Source organism: Coenobita brevimanus, chromosome 101 (genome assembly GCF_032717465.1).
Source record: "Coenobita brevimanus isolate Jiangsu-jjx chromosome 101, ASM3271746v2, whole genome shotgun sequence".
Lineage (NCBI taxonomy): Eukaryota > Metazoa > Arthropoda > Malacostraca > Decapoda > Coenobitidae > Coenobita > Coenobita brevimanus.
In genome coordinates, this window is record NC_137054.1 from 46,058,468 (window position 1) to 46,071,565 (window position 13,098).

A 13,098-nucleotide genomic window follows, 5' to 3' on the forward strand; every position below is an offset into this window, starting at 1 on the left:
ATGAATTAATGATTGTTTTCTCTTTCATCCTTTTTCATTTTCAGAAAATTTAGTAAAACTGAAACGGCTGATGACGGGGGAGATCGCGTGTATTTCGAGGTTTGGGAAAAAGGTCGCTAGTAGAACAACTTTGGGAACCATTGGATTAAAGCGACAAAAATAAAGTTTTGAATACCATTCCAAACCAACTGTTATTTCCCTTTTTTATATACATTCACATGTACATTACATAACTAATTAATGTTTGATTATACAAGTAAAAAAGAAAAGATAAATCGCTGTAGTTATTTGAATCCTACAATTAACCTTTGTTGAAAAAGGAAAATATTAAAAAATAATATTGGAAGTTTTCTCGCGTGAGATGTGCCGCATCAGCATTAATGTTATTACTTTAGAACCTGTTAGTTCAATTTTGCTCATAATCATGTGAGCAGGACAAACAGAACACTCGGCAGAGCATGAAAGTATGCGAAACTTCAAACCTTGGATCCTTCCGACAGTCAGGCGGATGCTATGGAGGGGAAAGGCGGTGGGTGATGGGGGGGGGGGAGCTTGTGCAATTTACCTGCTCTCTATCGGCAGACTTTTGACATTTACCCTACCCCATTTTAAGTGTTCACGACTGTACTCTATGACGCTGAATTTGCATTACATTCTTATAGTCAGTACACTGAATAATATACTGTACGATTAATGTTTTCAACAGCGGCTGGGATCCTTGTGAAGGCTATAGAACAGACAACTGACCGACCAGCTCGAGTAATAGGGAAGCCCTCGCTCAACATATTCTACATGCTTCAGGCTCGCTACGGCGTTCAACCACAGAAGTCTTTGATCATTGGTGACACGTAAGTAACTATCCATTTATGTAACAGAGGGCACATCATATCTTATTCCATACCAGGTTTTTTGGCGCCAAACAATGACTTGCCGCAAATCAGATCTCTCATGGTTCTCCTGAGAATATCCCAGGTGCCGCCTCGAATAACCCAGGTGGCTCAGAGGTGGTCTGCAGTCCTAACGGACCCAGGTTCAAATTCCCGCTGGGGCAGGGAACAGTTTAAGGATTTGAATTTCGTAAAAATCAGACTTTACTGATCTACCAGAAGACCCGCCAACATGTAAAAATACTACCGCTAATACCAATACACTAGTCCTGTATGAGACAGCCCTAGCATGTATTCAATATGGACGGTTGGTGTTAGCGCCGAAGTGGTGACATTGGAGGTGTATGATATGTAGGAGGACCACTGGGCCTTGAAAGCAGGCTGTGAAGCCTATGCCCATGCTACAAATGCATCAGACAACCACTTATAAGCACCGTTTCACACACACATACCCAACCCTTTGCCCTTAGCAACGTTCTAATAGCCTCTCCTACTTTTGCCAGAGTCAGTCACACCGTAATACTTTTGGCTTCCTGACATCAACATCTTCCTTCCGTGGTCATTTCTCCTTTTACGACCACTTGTATCACTATTTTTCCTTCTCTCCCAGTACTGTACCTCCCTCTTTCTTCCCACATCCTTACCCCCTGCCTCCACCTCCCGCCTTATCACATCAACCTTCTTACATCTCCTCGTTTAACTTTATCACATTCATCAGATGCTACCCATCGAGTAGACACACCAGTGAAATGGTAAGCTGACTAGACAAAGTTACACTTTGTGGTGTGTTTTGAACGAACTGACCTCCACCTCAATGTTCTGTTGTTGTGGCCCCAGGCTCATCTATACGTAACCACAGTGAGCTGCAGGCTAAAGTTCCCTTCTCTTGCAGTCTACCATCCGCCTTTCGGGGGATGGGGATGGGACTGAGACGTTTGTATAATCGGGCAGCGGAGCCATCCATTATTCCAGTGACATGGGAAGGCTTCTGTAGCACCCGTCAACGTTCTAACAACCAGTAATGCTCTCTTGACTGATGAGTATTAAGAAAACGGGATAATCTGCCAATTCCAAAGCACAGCATTCATATTGGACATTTCAGCCTGAGCCATGCTTCCAGACCAATACGTCGAGGAGCATCAGTCTCACTGCCAACATGCAGTGGAATGTTGTATGATCATTAAGAACAATCTCTCTCTCTCTCTCTCTCTCTCTCTCTCTCTCTCTCTCTCTCTCTCTCTCTCTGATTAATAAGGAAAGAGCACTTGTAATGTTCTTTTCGCCTTTGTTGTTGTTATTATTCCTGTTTCCCCGGGTTCATCTAAATGTAAATCTGGTCAACTTTAGGCTGAAATTGCCGTTTTCTTGTACTCCATCGCGTTCCTCCCGGGGATGAGTTAGATGGGGGACGTTTGGCACCGCATAAACGCGTCCCTCACCAGGGCTTGAGTAGTATTACCTCAGCAAAGGCGGTTGTATTTTGGCCTTTATTGTTATTCTGTTTACTTTTAACATCAATGGGGAAAATCGTGTGGAATTACATCAGACTTGGAATTATGATTGAGGATTATACACACAGGTCCAAACAATGTTCAGAATTTGTTGTCTGTTTCTCATCAGTTTCTACAGGCTGATATTTTAGTATCACAGTTTGTTCACACACAAATAATTGAAATCATAGAGCCCAGAAAAATAAGCTGATCGGATTCTGGCCAAATTCTTACCAGGTAGCATAGCCAGTTTATCACATTAAATTACAGAGCTAAACGTGGTTATGGTAATTTTATTTACCTTATAACAGGATTCAACATGAATATCAGTAGGTGAGAAAGAGGTTTCGAAGGGGAAACAAAGAGGAACGCCAGTTTTCATATTACTTCAGTGCTGTTCCGACAATATAGTGTAAGTGTGATTTGCTACGGTGCGAGTGGATGGTGAGCTTAGTGAGTTCTTTGATCTAAATATTGGGCTGAAAGAGGAATGTGTGATGTCTCCATGGACCATGGCTGTTTAATATATTCACGGATTGGGTTGTTGTAAAGGAGGTGCAAGATAGGGCAGTGGATGTGGGGGTGGCTCTAATGAGTGAGGGTGAGGTGTGGCAGATTCCGGTGCTGTTGTTTGCAGATGATACAGTATTGTTGAGTGAAGATAACTGGGAGTTGCAAGGTTTGGTGAATGAATTTGGAATAGTGTGTAAGTGGAGGAATCTGAAAGTTAATGTAAACAATAGTAAAGTTATGGTGTTCGAGAGGAATGAAGTCACAGAATGTACAGTGAGGTTGGATGGTGAGGATATGGAGAATGTGAGTGCATTCAAGTACTTGGGTAGTGTGATGAGTAAGGATGGAGATTTTGGGGATGAAGTGCTTGAAAGGGTACAACAGGGAAGGAAGGCTGTTGGTTCACTGAAAGCAGTGATGAGAAATAGGGAGGTGAGTATGGAAGTTAAGAAGTCACTGCGTGATAGTATTGTGATCCCTACCCTTACGTATGTAAGCGAGGCATGGACCTTGCAGTGGAAATGAGTTACCTGAGAGGAGCATGTGGAGTGACACGGAGGAACAGGTTGACGAATAAAGAAGTGAAAGAACGTTATGGGGTGGATGTGGATATGATTGAGAAAACTAGGAGAAATACTCTGAGGTCGTTTGGACATGTGGAGAGAGTGGAGGATGAAAGACTGACCAGACGGTGTATGTAGGTGAAGTGGAGGGAGGGAGAGGGAGGGGGAGACAGAGGATGAGGATGGAGGGATGGAGTTGAGAGGTATATGAGGGAGGGGGGAGTTAGCTGGGGGGAGGACAATCAAGTGGTGGGTGATAGAGAGACTTGGAGGCGTTTTGTCTGCGGCCACCCTTTGCGGGAATAGAGCTTCGGGCTATAGATAGAGAGATAGATAGTGATTTGCTTTAGTACTGGCTTGAAGTGCATTGTATGAGTTTTTTTTTTTTTTTTTTTTTTTTGTAAAGGAGTTCACTGTACTTTATTATTTATTTCAGTCAGCTGTAGTTTATCTGGCAATAGAAAAAAAAAAAAGTAATACCCATACTTAGGAGTGAAACTTGAAGAACAGGACAAATCATGGGCTCCCCATAATGTCAGCTTGATTTGCGATAAGAAATAAGCCAATGAACAAAAGGAACGACAAAATATTTTCGTTTTGTTGTTAAAATGATCTGGTGGTCGGGGCGGGGGGCAAAAACTTACAGTGATGACTGCAACTTTTGCACATGTAATGCTCTACGATAGAACACTAAGAGGAAATGAAACTCTTTATCAAAACCTCTGATCTGCCTTACGACCTGTTGTTCATAGATCGGATCTACCTGTCCCAGTACCACCTGAGAATCTTGGAATCATATACTGTAGCTCCGGCCAAGAAAGCAGTGGCAACAGTGATGATGTAGACTTCCAGTATGATAGCGATAACACAAACCCTAATGATCTAATGAGAGACTTTGGCGTTGCTAAGAAGTCTGCAGAGATTTTCGGTTCCAGACTTAATTCTAAAGAGTTATTAGCGTCTAGCACATCATTCTCCTGGTAGCGAAACCGAGTAAAAGGTTTTCTTGCATAGTTTAAACAAAAAGATTATTTAGTTTATTTCAAATATCCTTCTGGATTAATAGAAAAGTTTGGTGTCATTTACAGCGTTAAAGAGTGGAGACTGTCAACTGATTTTTTTTGAAAAGATTACATAAGAAAGTTCTTTTACACAATGGTTACAGATATAGGGTTGTTCCTATAGCTCGTTCAGTGCACCTCAGGAAAAGTTATGAAACTTTACTGATGGTTTTGAATAAGATTGATTACAAAGACAACATTTTGATGATCAGAGACTTTAAGGTATTTGTATGCTGCTTGAACAAAAGTCGGGGCCACACAAACTTTTCATGCTTCTTGTGTGATTGGAATAGCAGGGCCAAGATTCTCCAATGGTCTCAGAAATGATGGCCAAGTAGGAGACCAATCTCACCAGCGACAAAGAATGTACGAGAACGTTTTTGTTGATCCAAAAAAGATTCTTTTGTCTCCTTTACATATAAAACTTGGCCTAATGAAGCAATCTGTTGAGTTTTGCTACGAGAAGGAGATGGTGTCAAGTACTTGTGCAAGAATTTTTAAGGACTGTAGGATGCCAAGCTCAAAGAGGGTATATTTGTCGACCCTGATATAAGGAAACCTGTCAGGTAGTTAATTGTAAAAACTCTTCTTGCTATTGAAAAAGAAACATGGATTGCCTTGAAAGATGTCATTAAAATCTTTTTAGGAAACTATGAGGATCCAGACTACGGAGACAGGATGCTGGAAACGTTCAATGCCCTACAAAGAAACATGAGTCTAAGACATTTCCTGAATGATATTTTGAACTAGTTTCCTGAAAATGTGCTAGCTTTAAGGAGAACAGGGTGAAGGATTTCATCAGGATATAAAGGAGATGGAGATAAGATATCAAGGAAAATCAATTGTAAACATGATGACCGACTAATGCTGGATGTTGCACAGCAAGAATACACCAAAAACTGACACAAGATAAACAAATATTCCTTGTCCTAAAATTCCGGACAATACGTAATTCATAAGACGCTGGAATGTGCCCAGGGCTGTCCTCAGTCCCATGGGCATCCTTCTGTACTGATAGCGTCCTCTATTTGTGGCAAAGGCAGTGTATTCACGTGACTCCTGATCTACTGGAATTTGATAATAACCTCTTAGCATTCAACCGTGGAAAATACATTATTTTCTGGTCCAATATTCTGTAGGATGTTGCTTAGCAATGGCATGGGAAATCAGTCTGGGATTGTGTGATTATTTAGTTTACGGTAATCTACTACCGCACGCATTTCTCCATTTCGTTTAGGCACGAAGAATAATGGGGCATTGCACGGGGAGACTGATGGCTCAATAATTCCAAGTTTTAACATTTCATCGACATACTGATTTGCAAGTGTACGCTGAGATTGTGGGATTCAGTAGGCCGTTACGAAAATTGGTGATGTTTCTGGGCGCACATTAATCTTGTGATTAATCAGGTTAGTACACGCTAATTGTTCTCCGTGTAATGCTACGGTGTCCCTGTGTTTTCCCAGCAGGGTTAACAAATAATTTTCCTCATCAAATTCACCTGAGTGAATTAAATTCTCTTTTATACTTTCTCTATCCGTTGATTTTATCTCACTTGAGACTCCAGCTAAAACTAGTTCCATACAAGGGCGGGACATTTCTCAGTATTAACTATACAAGTCCTCTTTTTCAACCTTACTTCCCCATTCATGTGATTAATTAGAAATACCTGAGTTTGCCCATCGTCTTTCACCTGACACAATGCGTTTTCTACTGGCAATCCTTTTACTTTACATAATTCTTCTAAGACAAGAACAGTACATTCCGTAACTTGCTCTTTATGGTAACTTTCATATAGGAGTTAGGTGGTATAACTAAATCATTAGTGAGATGGGCGGGAAAAATTGATAAATCAGTACTGTTACCTGGGTTTCTAGTCCTGGAGGCTGGGGGGGGGGGGAAGTGAGTGGATGTATACATTCATCTGTTTGTGTCTTTGTTTAAGCTTTTAATATTACCAATTCTTTTTGGTTCGTTTTACTAATCGGTGAGGGCTCTGATGGTATTTCCTCTATGAATTCATTATCAAAGTCTATTCCATTCATTTGTGGAAGTAAAAAGTTATTTTCTCTGTTCTCATGCATCTTAAGCCCAGTAACATATGAGCTTTAACTGCTAAGTTTTCAACGATATAAAAAAATGCAGAGATTGGTCTTGTGGTCTCCGTGAAACTGATGTTTAATCGTATCATACTTTTTACTGTGATTTGTTTGCCATCTACTGTATATAAGTCTAAATCAGATTCTTCCAGAATAGTTACTGTCTTCTTATTTCTGAAAAATCTATTTATTTTTTCTTGTGTTATTAAGTTCACTGGAGAGCGTGTCTAAAAATAAGGAAACGTTTTGATCCTCACATACAGCTTGTATCAAGATACACTCATTTCCCAACATGCTTCCTATGGGAATTTTAGACTCGCTTTTCTTTACGTTTGTTCGTTTTTTGTCGTGACTTGGTTTTCCCCCGATTTGAACATGGAAACTAATTTTTCTACTGTTTTGCAGTTACTGGTCCAATGCCCTTGGCACCGATGATGTCTACAGTAGGGACCAAATCTTTGTGTCTTTTGTCTATCCTCTTTTGTTTTGATAAAGCATTCTTTGTGTGTCCTAGTTTTGCACAATAATGATATAGAATGGACCTATCTCCTGACTATGATCTATGAGATAACTTCCCATATTTGTGGTGTCTGTGGCGCAAGATCTGCTTGGACTGCGCGAAAACTTACGAAACTGCCTGTAGCCTGGTATTTGTGATCACAGGCTTGACGCGTTTGGTTGTTTGGTCTGCCTGCTTTCGGATCGCGATCGATTTTGTTCTCTGTTTGGCGTAGTTGTAGCTGTTGTCACAGCTGATACTGTCTCAGGCACTCTCATTCTACTAGAATGTGATTGTGTTTCGATCACCCCTGCTTTGCTACACTGCATCTCTACCTCGTTCATTAAGTCTAGTAAGCACATACCTGGGGTGTACGCTATCGTCTTGGCGATTCTGAGGGTCTTATCAGGTAATTTACACAAGGCAGCTACATAAAAAATGATGTCCACGATGAGGTCTGGGGACATCTTTCCATCTCCTGTTATCCAGTTTGAGTTTTCTAAGACAGCTAATAATGTTTTTTTGATCGTGGAGACATCGGCAGTTATTTCACTGAGCACATGATTTGTAATGTGCTCCCTTACAAGATCCACAATCTTATGTAATTCTGGGATTATACCTGGCAAAAAGTTCATACCTCCAGAAAATTTCTTCAGAAACTCAGTTTTAAATTCATCATATGTCTTAGCTCTGAAAAGCTTGTCTGACCTAAGCAAGTTTCTTGCCGGACATCTTTCCTGACTAATCTAAGAGGAAAAAATAGCAATTTTCTCTTGTTCATCTGCAATGTGCCTTTTGCGAAGATCTGTTCGCATTGATTAGCCAATGAAATGACATTAATGCGAACTTTTTCTGTGCCAGAGAATTTTGGGGCAGTTTTATCTTCATGGTAGACATAAACATTAGTTAGGGATGTTTGATCCTTGGTATTCATTTTCACTGGTTGCTCTGTTAATTTAACTTGGACTTGTTTATCGTTGTGTGAGGGAATAGTGGAATAGGTGTTCCCTGAACGATGAACTCTGTTAAATATATTTTCATAGGTATGCAAGTCAGAGACAAAGTCTTCACTCGCTACATCAAAAGGGGTTTGCCAATCATCATCATTATCATCTAGAATTGAGGTATTTGTTTCTTTATCTTTAGTTTGTGGTGAATTTTGTAGGGTGGGTGTGTTGCCCTGGTGCTCTGCTAATTGTGTATCCGCAGTGGGCGCTAACTGTGTATTATTTGGTACTAACACGGGTGGTGAGAGAAGAGTTCTGGACAAATGTAGAAGTGTGCATGGAAAAGTTTGGAAGGAATGATAGAGTGTTTTTGATTGGTGATATGAATGGTAAAGTTGGGAATGTGAAGGTGGATGGAATAGTTGGTGAGTGGGGTGTGCCTGCTGAGATAGATGAGAATGGGAGTGCGTTAGTGGACATTTGTGCTGGGAGGGGGTTGGTGATAGCCAGTACCCTCTTCAGGCATAAAATGATCCACAGGTATACATGGCGAGTGATGAGAAGGGTGGGTGGTGAATTGAGTGAAAGGAAGGCAATGATTGATTATGTGTGTGTGGATGAAAGGATGCGAAGATGTATATTGGATGCAAGAGTTTATAGAGGTTGGGGGAGTGGACTTTCTGACCACTACTTGGTGGTGGCCAGAGTTAAAGTTCAAGTAAGATGGAGGAATAGAAGAAGGGAAAGACGAGAGGAAGGAGTAGTTGCAAGGAGAGTGGAAAGGTTACAAGAGGATGAGAAAAAGGCAGAGTATGAGAGAGAAGTGGAGGAACGATTGGGCAAATATGAGTTGGAGCAAATGGGGGACGTGGATGGTGTGTGTAGAATATTTATAGAAGAAATATGTGCAGCATGTGATGTGGTGTGTGGAAGGAAGAGAAGACGGAGGGGGGGTGCAAGGAACAGCATGGTGGACTGAAGAGGTGAAACGGGCTGTGGCACAAAAGAAGAAAGCATACAATGAATGGATGAGAAATAGGGGCGTGGAAGAAGTTGAGAGGCGGAAGAGAGAGTTATATGTAGAAAGAAAGAGAGAGGTGAAAAGATTAGTAAGAGAGAGTAAGAAAAGAGTGGATGAGGAATTTGGAAGGAATTTGAGTATAAAGTGGAGGGACTGTAAGAAAATGTTCTGGAAAGAGGTGAAAAGAGTAAGACAGGGTGGAAGTGAAGTTAGCAGGGGAGTGAAAGATAAAAATGGTAGATTACTAGTGGAGAAGGGAGAAAAAGTGAGCAGATGGAGAGAACACTTTAAGGAATTGTTGAACGTGGAGGATGGAAGTAATGCGAGTATAAGTGGCTGGGGAATGGCTGGAAGAAGAAGGGAGGTGAGAAGACAGGAAGAAATCAGTAGGATAGAAGTTGTGGAAGCAATGAAGAAAGTTAAAGCAGGGAAAGCCCCAGGAATTGATGGAGTGTGTGGTGAAATGCTGAAGCATGGGGAGAGATAGTAGTAGAATGGATGTGGAAGATGTGCAGATTGGCCTGGGAGGAAGGTAGAGTCCCGGAGGATTGGAAGTCAGGTATAATTATTCCCTTGTACAAAGGAAAAGGGGAAAAAGAAGTGTGTGGTAATCATAGGGGCATTTGTCTTCTTAGTATAATAGGAAAAGTGTATGGTAGGATACTTATTGACAGAGTTAGAGAAAGAACAGAGAAATTAGTTGGAGAAGAACAGGGAGGCTTTAGGAAGGGAAGAGGTTGTATAGATCAGATATTCATTCTCAGATCTTTAGTGGAAAAGTTTCTAGAGAAGGGAAAGAAGTTGTATGCGGCTTTCATGGATTTGGAGAAAGCATATGACAGGGTGGATAGACTAGGATTGTGGAAAGTGTTAAGAATATATGGAATAGATGGGAAGTTGTTGAATGCTGTGAAGAGTATGTACGATGGTGCGAAGGCTGCAGTGCGTGTGGATGGTGAACTAAGTGAATTTTTCTCTTTGAAAGTTGGGTTGAAACAGGGATGTGTCATGTCTCCATGGTTGTTCAATCTGTGCATGGATGGGGTAATAAAAGAGGTACAAGGTAGGGTAGTGGATGTTGGAGTGGCCCTGGTGAGAGAGGATAGTGTTTGGAAACTCCCTGTACTGTTGTTTGCAGATGATACCGTGTTGTTGAGTGAAGACGAAGGGGAGCTGCAAGGCTTGGTGGATGAGTTTGAGAGAGTGTGTAAGAAACAGAATCTAAAGGTGAATGTAGGGAAGAGTAAAGTGATGGTCTTTGAGAGAGGTGAAGTCAGTGAATGTACAGCGAGGTTGGATGGTGAGGAATTGGAAAATGTGGGTACATTTAAGTACTTGGGTAGTGTGATGAGTAAGGATGGAAGTTTGGAGGGTGAAGTGCTTGAAAGGATACAGCAGGGAAGAAAGGTTGCTGGTTCTTTGATAGCAGTCATAAGAAACAGGGAAGTGAGCATGGAAGTGAAAAAGTTACTACATGACAGTATTGTGATACCAACTCTAACGTACGGAAGTGAAGCTTGGACGTTGTTGGAAGGACACAAGTCAAGAGTGAGAGCTGTGGAAATTAGTTATTTAAGAGGAGCCTGTGGAGTCACATGGAGAGACAGGCTGACGAATGAGGATATAAAGGAGCGTTGTGGTGTTGATGTGGATGTGATAGGAAGCGTTATGAGGAACACACTGAGGTGGTTTGGCCATGTGGAGAGGATGGAGGGTCAAAGACTGACGAAGAGAGTGTATGTGAGTGAGGTGGAGGGGGAAAGAGGGAGGGGGAGGCCGAGGATGAGATGGAGAGATGGGGTGGAGAGGTATATGAGAGAGGGGGGTGTGAGTTGGGAGCAGGGGAGTGAAATGGCGGGGGACAGGGCGACTTGGAGGCGATTTGTTTGTGGCCACCCCAAACGGGATTGAGGCGTCTGGCAATAGATAGATAGATAGACGGGTGGTGGTGAAAATATTCCTGTCATATCACTCAGCTAAAAAGAATTCATGTTGCTAAGGTATGGTGTTATGAAATACCCGGTACGTCTTTTTGTTTATGTCCTAACGAAATAGATGAGTAAATGAGTTGTAATGAATGATAGATAGTGAGTGTATAAGTGTATATATAAAAATAAGTAAAGGAGGTGATTGTACCTAATTTAAGCACTAAGAAGAAATGAGTAAGTATAATTACACCCACTTGATACAGATGGTCACTCAGAAAGGCGAGTCGAATAAATGCAGAGTTGAATGGAGATCTCTCTCGATAATTCTAGGGCTGTGTTGATGGACGATATTACTCAGGAAATTCCATGGCCTGATGAATGCAGTGGTTAACAGCTGTACTCACAGGCGAACCTTACCATAGAACGTCGAATTCCCACTCAATACTGTGAAAATAAATGAGTATGAGTAGGAGCTATGTGAATAATGAGTAACGAGTAGTGGATGAGAAGTGCCTGGTGTCAGTCACACGTTGAATAGCGTGGCGTCGTCTCAGCGAACATGCATGGTGACACCGTCTCAGCAGATACACCCCACACTGGTAGCTGTGGTGCGTAACTGAGTAGGAATGAGTAACCTGAGTGAGGAAAGGTAAGATGCGTTTTAAATGTGGCTCTGGTGTTTTGCCGCGTCGTCTTGACCTGCGTCAGCAGTGGAGGTAGGGGGGCGGTAGGAGAGAGAACGTTGGGGATCTAGTGCTTGTTGCTTTGTTTTTGCTTTTTGTTTACTTGTTTTGTTTTTTATTCTTCTTGCTGCTGCTCGAAGTTGCGTGCAGAAGATTATAGAGTTGTCTTGTAGACTTGTTATTTGTAGTTAATCGTAGAGCTTGTTGATCCTCACTCGTAACTCGTCGTTGCTACTGTATGCTCTTAGACTCGTAGGCTTGTAGCTAGTATTTTGTAGAAATTCACTGTAGATTTGAAGACGAGGTTCGTGCTTTGGCTACCACCATTTATATATATATGTATCTCTTTAGTCTTCTAATAGGTGAGTCTTGAATTTTAGTTATAATTATTTTGGTAATTGAAAAGTAGGATGAGTTAAAGATGAATACAGGGAGTTAATCTTGATTTATTATCTTCAGAGAAAGTCTAAGTTGAGCAGCGTATGTATTACAAGGGACTTAATATACTAAGTAAGTCTAGTTGGACCCCTCTTCTTATTTAATCTCTCCACTACCTGCCGGTTGTGTGGCTTGCCCCTTTCTGAGCTCTGATTGCTACATTCTCGTTTAGCAGGGGTCGTGTCACGTGTGGTATACTGTCGTGGAAACATCTAGAACACTGTATGTCTGTGTGTACGTACAGCTTCCGGTGCAGGACCAGCATTCCTTCACATTAAGAGTTGCAAGCTAATTTCCTTTTGCTTGATTCTCGCTGATACACTACTTATCTCACACCCTGGCTTGGTGCTTCTATATATCTATCTATCTATCTCTCTGTCTATTTATCTATGAGTTGTATTATTATAATATGGAGTCCTGACAGTTCATTCGTACTCTTTGAGTAATCAAGGTCAAGCGAGATACAAGGTCTGATCATTTCTGGCTAAAAATGGGATCACTCCACTCATGACATCACTCAGTACCTGAGCCCACCACTCCAGTAGGGTTAATGCAATCAGTTGGGCATAGAATATCGGTGGTAGGGGCCCGTCCCTCCTCTGCTGTTGGTGACGGTGGATAGAATTCAGCGGTGGTCTGAGATAGTTCCATTTCCATGTCGGTGATCGGTACCGGGTCGTCATCTTCAGAAATGGTAGAGAAAGCCGTCGCCCTGTTGAGGGGAGTATCGAACTGCAGCCGTTTCCATGGTGTCGTGCCGGGTTGGACTGGCTGCTGTGGCCGGGGCTGACGCTCCCAATGAGTGGCAGGATGGGCGTCTCGGTCGAAATTTTCTGGAATGGGAAGACGAGGCGGCCCATTCTCCTCAAAGATTTGAGGGAGGAGAATGCACAGAGCCGCCCTGTCATCACCATGGAAAGCCATCGCCATCCTGACATACATCACAATGATGGTGTCCATCTCCCAAGA

General features: G+C 42.0%; 1 protein-coding gene across 1 annotated transcript in view; it reads left to right on the forward strand.

Moving 5' to 3' along the window:
• LOC145415018 (glycerol-3-phosphate phosphatase-like) overlaps nucleotides 1-13,098 on the forward strand; it is a 319,700-nt gene that overhangs the window by 245,439 nt on the left and 61,163 nt on the right. Inside the window, exon 5 of the mRNA XM_080284435.1 lies at nucleotides 707-848. Within this exon, the coding sequence (XP_080140561.1) occupies nucleotides 707-848 (142 nt within the window). The remainder of the gene's footprint in view (nucleotides 1-706; nucleotides 849-13,098) is intronic.